Source organism: Sciurus carolinensis, chromosome 5, assembly GCF_902686445.1.
Source record: "Sciurus carolinensis chromosome 5, mSciCar1.2, whole genome shotgun sequence".
NCBI classification, from domain to species: Eukaryota; Metazoa; Chordata; class Mammalia; order Rodentia; family Sciuridae; genus Sciurus; species Sciurus carolinensis.
In genome coordinates, this window is record NC_062217.1 from 167,418,869 (window position 1) to 167,436,607 (window position 17,739).

Genomic DNA, 17,739 nt, shown 5'->3' on the forward strand with positions numbered 1-17,739 from the left:
GAAGGAAGACTGGTAGAGAAGAGAAAGGGGAAGAGGGGGAGGTAGGAGGGGAGGGAAAGAGGCAGCACTGGGGCCTGAAATAAGACAAATTAAATTTCATACTTGTATAATTATGACAAAATGAACCCAACATTAGATAGAGTTATAATGCATCAATAAAAACATCAAAAAGAATGAAACTGCTATAAACCAGCAAATCATGATTACTTAGGAGAATTTACTGTAGCTCAAGCTGCTCACAGAGCTCTGAAGGTGACCACATGGTGATTCTTGTCCTGAAATGTTTGTCATTAGCAAGGCAAGCAAATTGACTGCCAGAACTCACTTTGACCATCAGAAACTGCTTAGGTCAATTTGCCCTCATGGGCAGCCTTGCTCCAGCTAGGGTAGCTGGACCTTTCAGCTGATGGCTGGCTCCAAAGACAGAAGCAGTGAAAGATGCCGGTCCCCTTAAGTCCAGAGTTCAGAAATCCCTGACAGTTACTTTCATGACATCCACTAGTCAGTGTAAGGCACCAGTCAGTCCCACCCAGGGTGGGCTGGGTGTAGCAGCATGCACACACAAGGGAGAGGGCAAGAGGCAGTGATGGCAGACATTTCTGGGAGCCCTCTACCAAAGGACTGTCCTCTCTACACAAATAGACCCACCACTTCAGCTAATTACTCAATGGAACAGAGAGGGTACAAATACTGTGATTTGTTTTACATCAAATAACAAATATACAGTAAAGACTATAACTTAGTAAGTCCAAATCTACCCAAGAAAATCCAAATGAAACATTAATCTAGTCTCAAGTGCAGCTCAGTGTCAACCGGCATTACTTCAGGCTGTACTGTACACACGTCTGTCCCACCATACGTTGTAAACGCCCCTGGGGAAGAGCCCAGATCTAGACACAACAGTTGTCCCACACGTACCAGGCACCTAACAGATTGCTTCTTCTCAGTTAGCAAAAGCGTCCCCATTAAAAAATACATATTCCTTTTTTTCCTTAACATCAGACGGAAAACCCTTGTAGATTTTTCCATGTATATTTTACAATGTGGCAGAAATATGCCATTGCTAATATTTAAAACAGTTTACACTAAGAAAAAATAATTTTAATTATATGCTAACAAAAAAGTATTATTAACTATATTATAGATACATGCTAAATTTATCTTGAAAATGAGAAATTTCATAATAATGTGCAATTGATTTCCTGAGTTTTTTTGGTTGTTGTTGGCCTCCAGTTCTAGACCTTCAATTTGCAATAAGAAATACTCACACTTAGACCAACACCTATCTTAAATTTGAATGGCTCATTTTCTAACTGAAAAGACCTATTTTAATAAGCAGATATGCTATTCTTTCATAACTGATGGCTCTCATTTGCTTGAAATATTTTTAAAAATCCTTAAATGAAAATATCTTTACTCCCTCAGTTACCTAAGATTACATAAGTCCAATCATAATGGAATGATAACAACTTTTAAAGACAATCTAAAAACTAACATCGACATGTTTTTAAGGACCCAAAAATATTCAAAACCAATGATCCCAGGAAAATGCTGGCTTTACAAAATTTAGTATTAAAAATTTCTTATCATCTCATAAATATCTATTAAAAAAACTAATGATACTACAAAATTGAAAAATTATCTCTCCCAAAATAAAATGTGAATATAATATACTGGAAAAAAAGTATTGTTTGGACGGCTTATTTGAGTCCTAAATAGTCTTTCCCCTTTGGCCTATAACCTAGTCTCATAGGTTTTGATAGTGTTTCCAAATTCCAAACATATTGATCTGAAGGATTGGGAAATAAGAAATTAGAATCCCTGAAAATCTAAGTCATTCATGAATTCTTTCAATAGTCTGCATATTTGTTACTCACTATTATGGGTATCTTAAATATTACCTAACAAGTAAGAAATACTAGGAGTGGTAGCTTTTACAAAGAACTCTGACAAATATTAAAACACTGGAAAGTGCCAGAGAACCTTATTAGATAGGAACTATTTCCAATACCCTAATATGTGGATCTTTTAGCAAGTTAGCAGTACTACACAGAATCACAAATTAAAATCACCAGTTCACATACTTACTTTATTTCCAAACCTTATTACTTCTTGGTACACCACTCATACACTTTGTATATAAACCTGCTAACACTGATTATGTTTTCATGGCTATTTACATTGTTGATAGCAGACCACTCCCCACACACATACTCCATATCAGAAACAGCCACAGCAAGACCCACTGACCCAACGATGACGACTATTCCTGCCAGACTGAACAGTGCAGAAGGCATTTTAAAAATCCCTAACTTAAACAGAGATATGACCTGACTTTAACTTCCAAGAGAGCTCTACCTAGAAGACTAGAGAACATAAAACATTTAGTCTGGACCACAGCCAACAAATCTGAGTTCAACAGCTTTGCGAAGCAAAGGGGATAATGAAATTAGATTCACTTATGCTAATGACAAAAAAAGAAAAGATATGGGTTAAAATACAAAGCAACTTAGAATTTAGTTAGACATAAGGAAAGCAAGCCTCTCCAAGAGAAAAGGCTCTGACACTAAACACAAACTAGACATTTAACACTGGGATATTAAAGATGAGGGTAAAAACGAAGTCTCTGAGTCTGGTGTAAATACTTCTTCTGTTTAATGGGTTGGGTGCAAGTACTCCATGAAGGACGGCCAGAGGTATATTTGAGTCTTACAATTACACTAAAATAAATGAATATTTGAGTTTTCTACCCTGAACTAAGTTAGATCTAGTACTATAACAAGGAATATGAGCTAGGAGAAAAATATCAATAAAATTAGTAGCAAGTAAGTATTTGGGGCAAACAGAAATATGTTCCTGTTTATCCTTCTGCACAGAACACTGTTTAAGCCTATCGAGTAAAACAATATTCCGGTATAAAAATAACTTTTGAAGACAACCAAATCCCGAAGTTATCTACTTACAATGTATGCTTAAATAAAAGCTCAAAAGAGAACTTCCAAATACCAGTGAGACACCCTGATCAGACTGTGCAGCCTGACAACAAAACCCAGCAAGATTCAGTACTGTGTGTTCATCCTTCTCTCAAAGTCAGTCCTGCTTTAAGAATCCATAATTTCTGAAAATGGAGCCATCAGTCACTTGGTACCTAACCTCAAATCTTTAAAACCATGATCATGCCAATAATCACTAAGTTGGGTGAACCAGTCCTTTGAAGGACAGGGGGCAGGGGAGTTAAGAGATATATGAACCAAATATAATTTATGTCCTTTTTTGGGTCTTAAGTCAAACAAATTGATTGTGAAAAGCATTATGAAATAATTAGGGAAATATGAACATTGATGATATTTGGAAACATTGTTAATACTTTTTAGGTGTGATGATGAGATTGTAGTTGTCCTCAAACCACCCTTATATTTCAGAAATAAATACACACTAAAATATTTACAAATGAAAACATCTTTTTGATTTGGTCCAAATTAATTCATAAGGAGGTGAGGATGGGGTAAAAGAACAGATGAAAAAGATGTGTGAATAATTGCTGAATCTAGGTAATGAGCACACAGGAGCTCCAATATACTTTTTCTTTATTTTGGCATATTTTTAAAATTCTTATGATTTAAAGAATCATATTTTAGCATATGGACAGTTATCTATTGTATTTACACTGCTCTCTGATATGTGACATATCATGACTCCCAGGTGCCTGTGTTCCTTGGATCACCTTTCAAGGTCCTTCCTACTCCTCTCATTGCCCCCCTCCCATGAGTACATCACAGGAACTGTCACTGGCTCCTTTGTGCTTCTCCATCATACCTTCCCTCTCCTTGAGCCCTTCCTCTTCTCCTCTTCCATACCTTGGGGAGCAAAATCCCACGTTCTCCCAGTCCACTCACCAACCAATGCAAGACCTGGTTTTATGTAAAATGCCCCCAGCTCCACCTAGACCATAAGTTCTAGGTGGAAGATTCATGCCTGCATCTTTCTGCACCTGCAGAGCTGGTGGTCTGCTCCTCTGCACTGCTCAATCTTCCATTAGTAGTTAGAAAGCATCAAAGAGTTTCACTAACAAGAGTCTTTTTAAAGGAAATTCTGAAATATGCTTAAATCTCACAATAACATGATGGATTATAAAGTAAGAGCAGTAAAAACTGTGGTTCTCATTATAGAAAGTTTACTTTTTGAAATTGCAAAGAGATTTACTTATTAACCCATTCATCCCTCCTTCAAAGCTCCAAATCCGGTGCCTTGAGATGAAAATTTTATTAAAGATTCATTTTTATACAATGAAAATAGACACACATATACAAATCAACTTTACCTTATATTTCATCTTGGGACATGAATGAATGTAGAAACCCATATAATAATAGCAGAGTTGAGATGTTTTCTCATGAAGTTGCCTAGTAAAAGCAATTTCTCTGCCAAAAGAAAAAGAAAGATGAAAGTACAGTTAATTCTAGCTCCAATTTTAAAAAATGATGTAATCTGATGATAATATTTAATAAAATCTTATATAGTAATCAAAAAATCCAAATCTTGAAAGAAAAACAATTTTCAAAACACTGTAAGATGATTTTTTATTAAAGAGATACCCTAAAATCCTCTAAATTATTTTGAGCAAATATATTTAAGTTTAGGTTTTACACTTTATTAGGCAAAATAGCTGATGCAAAATTCAAGAAGCATAAAATTAAATAGTACAGTATCACATTAATCATTATGCCCTGGAATTCTCAATGGATCTGGGCTCAACAGGTTAAAGACAGCAGTTAAAGAGAGCAAGTTTTAGAATACTCAAGAGCCAATAAGTTTCAGGAAGAATAACTACTACTATGCCCATTTGCCTGCAAACACATTCAGCTGTATGAGACACATAACTCATTCCTGTATCTGCATGCAAATCTACCATGTTTTTCCTAAATGAGAGAGGGGGACATACCATGCTGTCACACCACACCTGCTCTGTTTGTCAGCAAGGGCAGGGCTGCCTCATCAAAGAAGTGGCCATGGTCTCGCTGCAATGCCTTGGTGTGGCTTGGTCATAATTTAAAGCCAGGAAGATCTTGGCACAGAATTTCACCCTACTTGCCCAGCTGAATGACTGGTTGTATCTGAGAGTTTTAAGTAAAACCTGAATACATTTCTAAAGCATGTTTCCATGTTTGTTTCTTGAAGGCTTTCGTTCCTTCATTTTATTTTATTTTATTTATTTATTTATTTATTTTTTGCGGTGCTGGGGATTGAACCCAGGGCCTTGTGCTTGCAAGGCAAGCACTTTACCAACTGAGCTATATCCCCAGCCCTGTTCCTTCATTTTAGAATGAGAGGATGCTTGAAATTTAGGAGAAATATAATATTTAATGGAATATTCTATGCATTTTTCAAGTTCAAATAAAGCTTTGAAAGACTGTTCCCCAAAATTCAAAGTATTTCTAAATTCAAGCCAACTAAATACAATAAATCTTACTTTTCCTGGTACTAATACACTTTCCAGATTCGAACCAAGAAAATACATGGATACAAGCAAATATGAGAACACCCAGCCCCTCAAAGGTCCTTCTTCACTTGGTGCTGCTCATCTCTGTTCATTGCATCACTATCCCCCCAAACCTATGAGTCATTCATAACTGTTCTTTTTCTCTCATTCCTACATCTATTCCATCAGTAAATCAGGCAGATTCTATCTCCAAAATATACCCTCATTCTGGCCACCTCTCATCACCTCCATCTCAGATATTCTAGTTGAAGTTACCATTTACAGCTCTCCTGGATGACTTCAATAGCACCCCAACTGGTTTTTCTGTTTCCACTCTTGCCTCTCCATAAGCTCCACAGCCAGATAATCTTTTATAGTACTAAGTCAGATCAGGTAACCACCCTAGTCACCCAATCCTGCACTGGATTAATATCACACAAAGATAAAATCCAACCTCCCCACCATGACCTGCAAGCCCAGCTCCACTGGCCCCTCGCTGCCCTCCATGCAAACACTCTCTAAGTCCTTCCCTATACCTTAGCCCAGGAGCCTTCTCCTTCTTCTGACTCCCTCAGAGCACTTGGACTTGCTATCCCTTTCTCTGGACTTCCACCCTCAGAGTTTTACAAGACTGGTTCCTTTTCCTCTTCTGCTTCTAATATGTCACCTGTTAATAGAGGTCTTTCCTGACCACTCAGTGTAAAACAGTTCTCATGCCTACCACCACTGCTGATTTTATTGTGTCATAGTGCTACAAAGAATCTAAAATTAAGTTGTCTGTTTTCTAATTTATTGTCTGCTTTGACCAACTGTCTATATTATTCATGTCTACGAATGGTGCCAAGACACGCGGATTAGATTTTGTGCAAATAAACACGTTAAATGAATAGCCTGCATCTCTAAAATTAATCTTCCTACAATATATAGACTAATGCCAAGCTCACGATCTTCAATTCATATACTTTTAACATCTGCAGTTTAGTTTATATAGGATTGCTTAAGAAACTGAAGAAACAGAGGAAAAACTTCCAAAACAGCTTCCACCAAAATGCATTAAAATCAATAATAAAATTGGCAATGTGGAACCTACTCTCCAATTGTGCTTTATGTCAGTCTCCTCTTCTACAGACTCAGCGACTCCCTTTCAAGAGCACAAAAGGCAGCACAGGACTGCGGTGCAGAGGCAGTCTCCCATACTGCTCCTCTGCTTCCTCACATCTCTACAGCTCTAGGCTTGGCAAGAGACACACCAAGCAGCAGACAGAACTCCTTCCAATCTTGCTGGAAGTGATGACTATCTCGAATGCAGCAGGATATCTAAACGTCTCTCAGTTTACTGAGCCATGAATATTTCATCAATAGGCCAGGATTTATTATGTGGGGTTAAATATTATTCTTAATATCCATCTGAAAGGTCTGGAAAAATTCACAAATAAACATTGTAAAGTGACAGATGTAAGAATTAAATAAGAAAACAGCAATAATTTAAAAGTAAGTCTGATATAAAGAAAATACATCTTTTCTGAAATAAATACAAGCTTCAAAAGTTAACTTCTAAAAGTTATAAAATGTCAATCATCTAAATTATCAGTTTTAATTCAAACGAGATCCAAATAAGCTATGAATACCTTTTATAATATTATACAAAACAAATGCAATTAACTACACAAGAAAAATAAAGGATTATTAAAGATTAGATATGAATATTGTATAATTGTGAACTTGTTATAAATTGGCATTAAGACAAAAGTCAGGTTGGAAATACTTGATGGAGATCTTCTTTATATTGTGGACCACTGAAACATACACAAATACAAAAATCAATTTTTTTTTAAAAAATCAAATTGCTTACACAAAAACCAACCAAACAAACAAAAGACAAAACAAGCAATGTATACTAAATTGGATCCACAGCTGTGCAGTTTCACAACGAGATAAGGGGGCAAAGGGAAAGTGCTGGAACGCAACTCAGAAAGTGAGTGTTCAGGTGAAACACAGAATGGTGATTTATTAGAAGTCAGAAGAAGAAACGCACTGCACCAGCGCCCAGGGTGTGGTTGCGTGGTGGGGGAGGGGAAGTTCCCCTCTGGAGAGCTGAAATAGGGATCATAAAGACTTCCAGAAGCATCCACTGCAGGACAGGCACGCAGTGAAAGGAGATCAGCCGCAGCACAAGGAGACCGTGTGGCGGAACAGTACCCTGCACCTGCAAGCACTGCCCTGTGGCCTCTGCAAGTGCTGAGAAGGGGAGCCATCCTAAAAGCTGCCTGCATAGGAGATGAGAAATCCCTGTGCCCCTTTTTTACTCTTCTCTCTGTCTGTCTGTCTCGCTCTCACTCTCTTTTGTATCTCTGAGACCCAATGACCACGTTTTCATTTGTCTTTACTTCGTCGGCAGGTACCAAGACTTCGTGGGCTCAGGAGTGAGACTGTGGCTTGAACCCACTGGGAGCTCTGAACTGTGACTGGCTGATAGCAGGCCCTTTGAAACTGGTGCTCTAGAACCATTCGGGACCTCACACCACCTGCCGTCTAGCACAACTTCATCTGTCCAGATTTCACGCACCAGGATTCAAGATGAAACTTAGGAAGCCACATCTTTGAGTCATATCTGTGGTGCTGGAGGGCAGGGCAAGGCATATACTGCTAGTCCCAGGGCCACACAAAGCCTCCCTCTTGGCAGGGAAAGATGAGGCCACAGGGCTGCAGATGATCAGGATGGTTCCCTTAGGTCCTCCTAAGAACTTGTACGCATCCAGAAGCACCTCAGGACATCAGAGTCACAAAGAGTCACATGAGGTTGGTGGATGGAGAGGTCCTGGGCAGCTTTTGAAGCAGAAGGTTGAGTTAGGTGGAGAACTAAACACTCAGCCCCTAATCCAGCCTGGAGACAGCAGTGTGGCCACTAGCTCCAAGTCCAAAGCCACTCAGAGGTCCCACTGTCAAGACTTGGGCATCTACCATGCTTCCCAACACCTGGTGTAATCCAAAGATGGAAGGTCCAATAATTCATCTCAAACACCTTGGAAAGGAGTAAATTTAGACTCTTCACTGTTAGCTTTTTTCATTTTACTGGTATTACCACCTTCTGAATAATAGGCAGGTCCCCCTTATTATTTGACACTGAGTACCATAATTAAATTTTATGTATTTTTTTCTTTAATGTAATGTTACCTGGAATCATTTTCCCTATTATTCTTTTCACTCTTTTTACACTCTCCCCCTCTCATTTTTCTCTCCTGAGTTTTTCTTATTCAGCCACCTTTACCTCTCACTTCCCTGTATTTATTTTTATTTTTAAAAAGTTTTTGGTATTGGGGGTTGAACATTTAGCTGCTGCTTCTGCTCACATACATCCCACTAAGATGTAATGCAGTTCAAAGTGAGGAGAGGTATGTTGTTTTCAGTTCTGTTATCAAAAGTACTACGTGGGTGGGTGGTGCTGAGACTGAACCCAGGGGCACTCTCCCACTGAGCCACACCCCCTGCTCTTTTTATTTTTTTGAGAAAGGGTCTTGCTAAGTTGCCCAGACTGACCTTGAACTTGTGAGCCTCCTGTTATAGACTCCAAGTCACTGGGATAACAAACATGCACCATCATGACCAGTTCTGGATTTTATTTTTTAATGTTATAATGTGTTTGGATTTATTGCTATAATTTGCAACTGGACTTATTACTTCTTTTTCTTCTTCTTCTTTTCTATACCCTCTCCCTCTCTTTTTACTTTCATCGAATTTCTTCTCTCTCCCCCTGCCATTTATTTTTAATGTAGTAATATGTTATCTAATTTGTTCTTTGTCTTTCTCTTTTTTATACTCTCCCTTTTTTTCTCTCCCTGATTTTCCTTTTTTTTTTTTTTTTTTTTTTTTGCCTCTTCCCTCCCCAACTTGCTATTATTTTTCCTTTTCTGAATCTTTTTCTTTCTTTTTTACTTTTATGTCCTTATAGCTTAATATCAATTTTACTTTCTTTAACTTTCCGGCATATTATAATATGTTTTTTTCCACTTCTGGACTAGTGGGCTTGTAGAGGAAATTTTAAATAAGTTTTTATGGCTTGTTAGAATATGGTTTGCTCTCAAGCAGTAGCAGGTACAGGGGATGTTCATCTGTCTCCCAGCAGTGCCAGGGACTGATCGTGCAGCACCAGGAACGTGCTGAGTGGGTGCTTTCACATAGAGATGTACCCCTGCATAAAAGACATAGTGAAGAAAAGCACCTCACTAACTGACCCCCATGTAACGGTGGAATAGAGATCCACTCCAGAAGATGGATAAATCTCAATACAGAAACACAGGAAACATGAGAAAACAAGAAAAAATAATTCAAAAAGTTGACTATTAGAATAATCAATTTTTAAAAATATCTAAGAAATGAACTAAGGTATAAAACAAAGGATATAAAAGAGCATTTCAATAGAGATATTCTTAAAAATACCCCCCAAAATTCTGAAAATGAAAAATAACTCCACTGAAAGTCTCACTAATGGATGAGATCAAGCAAAGAAGAGAACTGCAAGTTTAGAAGCAAAGTATATGAACTTGAACATTCAGATGGCAAAACAGAAAAAGTAATAAGAAACTGTGATCACAATGAACAAGAACTCTGGGATGACATTAAGGAACCTGACTTAAGGCTTACAGGTATTAAAGAAGGAGCAGACAAACAGGCTAATGGCACTGATAATAGAAAATCTTCCAAACCTGGAAATGAGATGAACATTCAGATGTTGGAAGAATTTAGAACCCCAAATAGACAAGACCAAAAAATAAACTCTCTGAGACACATTATAGTTAAAATATGAAAATGTCAAGAACAAAGAAAGAATTTTAAAAGCTGCAAGAAAAAAACTCCAAACTAATCAATCAGAATAATGGCATATTTCTCACAGGAATCCTAAAGGCCAGGATTTGAAATCAACAAGTATTTGAAATACATAGTTTCAAGTCCTCAAAGAAAATAACAGCCAAGCTAGATTGCTACAATCAGCAAAGCTCCCCTTCAGAATCAAAGGAGAAATTTTAAATTTCCAAGATAAGCATAAACTAAAAAAAACTCTTGACTACTTGAGAGCACTGCAGAAGATATTTAAAGGAATTCTACACACACAAGAAAATAAAAACAACCAAGAGAGATCGGGAAGGAATAAATCTCAGTAAAAGAGATAGACAAATGAGAATTAGATCAAATCAATATTACATATAAGACAAAATGTCAGGAAATAATACATACCTCTCAATAAAAAACAACATAAAGAGTCTCAATTCTCCAATTTATAGACACAGACTGACAGACTGAATTAAAAAAAACAAGGTACAATTACATGTTGCCTACAAAACACACCTCACTGGCAAAGATATCCAGACTGAAAGTGAAAGGATGGAAAATGATACCCAACAACAAATGGAAATCCAAAAGCAAAGCAGACTTCAAGCCAGAATTAGATGAGACCTAAAGGTCCCTACATTTTGATAAAGGGAACAATTTGGCAAGAAGATAGAACGATGGTAAATATTTATGCCCCAAACATTAGTGAGCCTAATTTCATGAACATGTACTATTCAACATAAATGCTCAGATATGCCCCGATATTACAATTGTGGGTGATTTCAATGTACCTATCTCATAGACAGGTCAACCAAAAATAAAATCAACAAAGTTACTAAAGAGTCGAAAAACAATATGGATCAAATGGACTTAACACATCTACAGAATATTTCTGTCCAACAACTGTTTAATATACTTTCTTTTTAGTTACTTATAAAACTTAACATCATATTTTAAGCAACAAAGCAAGACCTAGCAAATACAAAGGAGTTGAAATAGTTTCTTGACCTATAATCTTATGAAATTATAAGTCAACAGCAAGAAAAACTATAGAAACTATACAAACATATGGAGATTAAATAAGAATTAGGGGAGAAACTTAAAAATTCTTAGACTCAAACAAAGATAGATACACAACATACAAGAAACTATGAGATACTGCAGTTCCAAGAGGAAAATTTATAGCTATGAGTACCTACGTTTTAAAAATCAGAAAAATCTCAAACAACCTAATGATGCATCTCAAGATCTTAAAAACAGTAACAAATCAATCCCTTAACCAATAGAAATAAATTATGAAGATCAGAGTTGAAATTAATGAAAACGATAATAAAGAAAAAGGTTCAACGAAAAGTTGGTTCTTTGAAAAGATAAACAAGATTGATAAAAACTTAAACAAAAGAGAGTGAGAAAACCCAAATAAATAAACCAGAGACACAAAAGGGGATTTACAACAGACATTAGTAGTACATCAGCAAAATCCTCAGGGACTATCTTGAAATTCTACATTCCAGTAAATTGGAAAATCTAGAAAAAAAAAAAGTATGAATTTCTAGATATATATGACCTACCAAAATTGAACCCAGAGGACACAGGAAACCTAAGAAGACCAGTAATAAGCAATGAGATTGAAGCAGCAATACAAATTCTTCCAGCAAAGAACTCAGGACCAGATGAATACACAGCTGAATTTTACCAGATCTTTAAAGAAGAACTAACATCAGGGCTCTTTATTCTACAAAGTCAGTATTACCTATACCAAAACCAGACAAAGATAAATCAAGAAAAGAAAATATCCTTGATGAACATAAGCATAAAAATCCTTAACAACATACTTGTGTTTTGGTCAGTTTTTTTGCCACTGTGACTAAAAGATCTGACCAGAACAACTGGAGAACAAGGAAAGGTTTATTTGGAGGCTCACAGCTTGAAAGATCTTAGTCCACAGTCAGTCAGCTCCATCTCTTGGGGCTCAAGGTGAGGCTGAATATCATGGTAGAAGAGTATGGCAGAGGGAAACAACTCACATGGTGATCAGGAAGCAGAGAGAGAGAGACTCCACTTGCCAGATACAAAATATATACCTCAAAGTTACACCTCCAATGCCCTTCTCCTCCAGTCACACCCTATCAGCCTTCAGTTACAACTCAATTAATCCCTATCAGGGGATTAATTCACTGATTGGGTTAAGACTCTCACAACCCAATTATTTCTCCTCTGAACCTTCTTGCATTGTCTCACATGTGAGCTTTAGGGGGAACACCTTGCATCAAACCATAACAACTTGCAAATAAAACTCAAGAACACATAAGTAGAACTGAGGTAAGAAACCACATGATCATCTCAATAGATGGGAGAAAAAACCTTGGACAAAAATTAACACCTCTTCATGATAAAATCCCCCAAAAAACTAGGAACAGAAGGACTTTACCTAAACATAATAAAGCCTAAATACAACAAACCCAAAGCCAACATCACATTAAATGAGGAAAAACTGAAAATATTTCCTCTTAAATCAGGAATAAGACAAGAAGGTCTATTCAATATAGTACTTCAAATTTTAGTCAAAGTGATTAAGCAAAAGAAAGAAATAAAGGAAAAAGAAATAAAAGGACAGGAAGAAGTTAAATTATCCCTATTTGTCAATGACATGATCACCTGCAAAAGATGGATAAAATTACAGAATATTCAAAAAAGACATAGAAGACACTAAAAGATGGAAAGAACCCATATGTACAAAGATATGAAGAATTAATAGCATTAAAATGTTCATATTACCAAAAGTGATTCACAGATTCAATGTGATCCCCATCAAAATACCAATGATATTCTTCACAGAACTAGGAAAAAGAACAGTCAAAATACTCATATGAAAGAATAAAAGATCCAGAATAGTCAACACATTTCTAACCAAAAAGAGTAACTCTGAAGAAATCACAATACCTGATTTCAAATTATACTACAGAGCCATAGTAACGAAAACAGCATGACACTGGCATAAAAACAGACACAAAGACCCATGAAACAGAACTGAAGACAGAAACAGAGGTGCCAAAAAACATGCACTGGAGAAAAGACAATCTAACAAGTGGTACTGGGAAAACCGGATATCTGTATGTAATAGAAAAAAACCTAGATTGCTCTCTCTCACCCTGCTCAAAACTCAAAATGACTCAAAGACCTAAGAATAAAACCAGAAATTTTGTAACTATTACAAGAAAACACAGGGAAAATGCTTCATATGGAGGTGTCGGCAACAACTTCCTCAGTAAATAGCTCAGGAATAATACCAAGAACCCAAAGTGGGATGGCATAAAATTAAAAAGCTCCGGTATAGGAAATAAGATAATGAAGAATCTATAAAATGAGAGAAAAATATTTACCAGCTACTTTTCTAAAAGAGGATTAACTCAAAACCTATCATAAAAACAAAACAAAACAAAAAACTAAAATCATTCAATAAGGGAATTACTGAACTAAACAGACACTTCTCAAAAGTACAACTGGCCAACAACCATACAAAATAAAAAAATTCAACATGTTTAGCCATCAGGGAAATGCAAATCAAAACTGCACTGAGATTCCATCTCACTCCAGTCAGAATGGCAATCATCAAAAATACAAATAGCATGGGGCTGGGGATATAGCTCAGTGGATAGGGTGCTTGCCTTGCAAGCACAAGGCCCTGGGTTCAATCCCCACCACCACGGGGGGAAAAAAAAAAAAATAGCAATAAACGCCAGTGAGGGAGTGGGGAAAAGGATCCCATACACTGCTGGTGGAAATGTACGTTAGAATAGCCAGTTTGGAAATCACCATGGAGGTTCCTCGAAAAACTAGAAATGGAACTACCACATGATTCAGTTGTACCACTCGTTGTTATCTATCCAAAATAATTCAAAACAGGGAGCTGAAAAAATAGCTCATATTGGAGAGTGCTCGCCTAGCATGCGCAGGGGCCGCAGTTCGAGTACCCGGCACCTCAGAGGAGGGAAAAAAGAAAAAAAAAAAAAAAAAGAATTCAAAACAGCATACTCTAGAGATAGCAGGCATTCTCACATTTAATAGAAACACAATTCACAATAGCTAGGTTCCAGCCTAGGCATCTGACAACAGATGAATAAGCTAAAAAATGTGGCATACATACACAATGCAGTTATATTCATCCATAAAGAACAAAATTATATCATTTGCAGGAAAAAAGGATAAAACTGGTAAGCATTTTGTTAAACAAAGTCAGACTCAGAAAGTCTAGAGTCACATATTTTCTCTCACATATGAAAGGTAGAGAGGAAAAAGAAAAAAAAAATGATCTCATGAAAGTATAAGGGAGACCATTAAATGTGTAGAGAAAGAGGGTCGGAGGAAGGAAGGAGGGTAAGGCAAGGGGAGGTACCGGACAGTAAAAGTGATTCAATTAAGTTATATGCATGTACAAACATGCCACAATGAAAACCCACTATTCTGTGTAATTAATATGCATTAATAAAAAAATGTTTTAAATCAAACTGCTGATTTAGAGAAAAACATCAACTCTTCTACTTGTGTAATTCAGAAAAAAGTACACACATCAAAATAAACTGGCAGTACATTTTACCATGATGTAAAAATGTGACCATCAACATAAAGAAAGGGAAATGAAAAGAGAAAATTATAGGAGAAAGAGACTTAAGCTCCCATACCAAAATCTTCCTCCCTTCTCTACACATATACATACAGGCAAGCAGGAATAAAAATAGAAACAAATATTCTCATGAAGACTCAGTCTCCTTACTAAAGGAAATGCTTGTGCTGCATTATGTTTGCAGCATGGACATAATAAGGAAATCATCTTCAGATGAAGGGGACAGGTTTGGTCAGTCAGGAATTCCCCCTTCCTGCTCCACATACTCGGTCAGTTGCCCTATAATGACATTTCAGTCAGCTCTGGACTACAGACATGACAGTGGTCCTGTAAGATTACATCACCTAGTGACACTGCAGCCACCTTAGTTTGTGTTCAGTACACTCTACCTCATTCATACAGAGTTCCTAACCATGCACTTATCAGCACATGTCCCTGGCCTTAAACAAATGGCTCTGTAAATATATTTCTTCCAGAAAAATCATACTGTTTTAATCCACTTACACATTAACAACTTTTAAATAATAGTGAAAATACATATGATAGTTATGACAAGAGTATAAGTATTATACTTTGAGGTAAATAAGTGGTTCTGATGAAGGTGCCTAAGTAAATGCAGAAACTAAACAACTTATACACGGAAACATGTATGGAAACATTAAAAAGCTAGATAGTGACCATCAAACAATGGCATCAGTTCTAAAGTAGTTCTAAATCCCAGTATAGACTAAGAGGCTAACCATACCAAGTTATTATACTGTCAAGTAAGATTCTTCTGTTACATAATAAATCTAATCCATGAGTAATCACTTGAAGTTCTATGTAAGGTATTACCACAAATGCAAAAAGCAACCTTACCGTAAAGCAGAGTAGACGCCCAGTGACAGAAATGAATAATCAGGATCATAGTACAAATACACAGATGAAACACAGTATGGAAGGATGTCTATCACCCCCACAGCAATGATCTTTCCATCGAGCCAGTACTGCTGATGAAAGGAGCCATAACCACACTCTGGTCCATTAGGGGGATTCTCTGCCTATGAAAAATAGACACACAAACATGAAGTTTGCCATTTTTCTTTATATTTAAAATCTCATAATCAATCTAGCAGACTTTTACTTTATGCAGTTAAATAAGTCTTAAAATTTCCTCTTTGTTGCCATCACCTTCCCCAGTTACATACTATGTTAAGTAGCAAAATTTTTACTTAATAGAAAAACTCAGGGAACAAAAGAAAGAAAATTGAAATCAGGGAAAGGAGGAATGAAGAGCATGATTAGGGGCTGGGGAGATAGCTCAGTCGGTAGAGTGCTTGCCTTGTAAGCACAAGGCTCTGGGTTTGATCCCCAGCACCTGAAAAGAAAAAAAAAAAAAAAAAAAAAAAAGAAAAGAAAAGAAGAAGAGCATGGTTAGCAAGGACAAGGTTGCAGCTGGACAGGAAGAGTAACTTGCAAAGCTCTATAGCACAAGCCTGGGGACATGGCTCAATGGTGTACACCTGCCTGGCATGTGAGGCCCTGGTTCAATTCCCAGTACCAAAAAGGGGAAAAAAATTCTACAGAACAGCAGGTTAGGGCACTTGCCCAGCAAGAGTGAGGCACTGGGTTCCATCCTCAGCACCGCATAAAAATAAATGAATAAAATGAAGGTCCATCAATACCTAAAAAATATATTTTAAAAAAAGGAGCAGGTTAATTATGACTGACAACAATCAACTGAGTATTTCAAAACAGCTAGTAGAGAGAATTTTAAATCATCTCAACACAAATGTAATGACTAAGGTGACAAGATATGCCAATTATCCTAATTGGATCATTACACATCATGTACATGTTCTCAAACATTACGTGGTATCTCACAAATATTTACAATTACTAGGGGTCAATTAAAATTAAAATTCATTTAAAAAATAAAAAGAAAATGAGAAATCGACTTAAGTTTTCCTCAACTTACTTGTTTAATATTTGACAGTGAGAAAAATACAGGCTAAGTGAATTACTATCAAACTATATTCTTTTGTTCCACATAAAGGTTGAAAGGAAATGATGAAAGAGACAAACAACAGAGGGCTGGGTGAGAACAGGAGAAGTGCTCCCATTAGGCCAGCCAGGCCTGTCCTGTAACGACCCCAGCAGGAGGAGTCACATGGTAAGAGCTCCTGGGTACCGACAAAGGGCTCTGACACTTCTTGTTAGTTAAAGGTGAAAAGCATTTCCTCATCATTATCATAATGCAACTATAATCACAGAGAAGAAATGCTGAGATTTCAGAGGATAATTATCTTTCTTTGTAAATTCAGCTAATGGGCATTTCTCATTATAAAATTCGACATGATTTTAAATATAACTACTAAAATGAAAATCATAAAATCAAATCTATCAAGCAACATAAAAGTTGTACATATCAACTTTTGTACAAAAGAGTTTGTACATATCAGAAATTAACAAGTGAACAAATACAAAATGACCTGTACATTATTTTCATATAGATAAAACCACAGAAAATGCATATGGGCAAAGGCAGGAGAGGAATAGAGAAAAATTAAAAGAACAGGTTTGCTAATACCAAAACACCAAAACTAGAAAAAAACAGAAAGAATATCTATATCTATATAGAAACAGAAAGAATATCTATAGTTCAATATCTCTCATGAACATACAGGTAGAAATCCTCAACAAAATATGAGCTAATTGAATCCAACAATGTAGAGAAAGAATTATACATTATGAAAAAGAGAAATTTATTATAGGTATTTAAGGCTGGTTAGAATATGAAAAGCAATCTTAAAAAGAGAGGGAGGACAGA

General features: G+C 36.6%; 1 protein-coding gene across 1 annotated transcript in view; it reads right to left on the reverse strand.

The window, feature by feature from the left end:
- The window catches only part of Ate1 (arginyltransferase 1), a 153,044-nt gene that overhangs the window by 69,955 nt on the left and 65,350 nt on the right, over nucleotides 1-17,739 (reverse strand). The window contains 2 exon segments of the mRNA XM_047554000.1: nucleotides 4,322-4,421; nucleotides 15,789-15,970. Coding sequence (XP_047409956.1) covers nucleotides 4,322-4,421; nucleotides 15,789-15,970 — 282 coding nt within the window.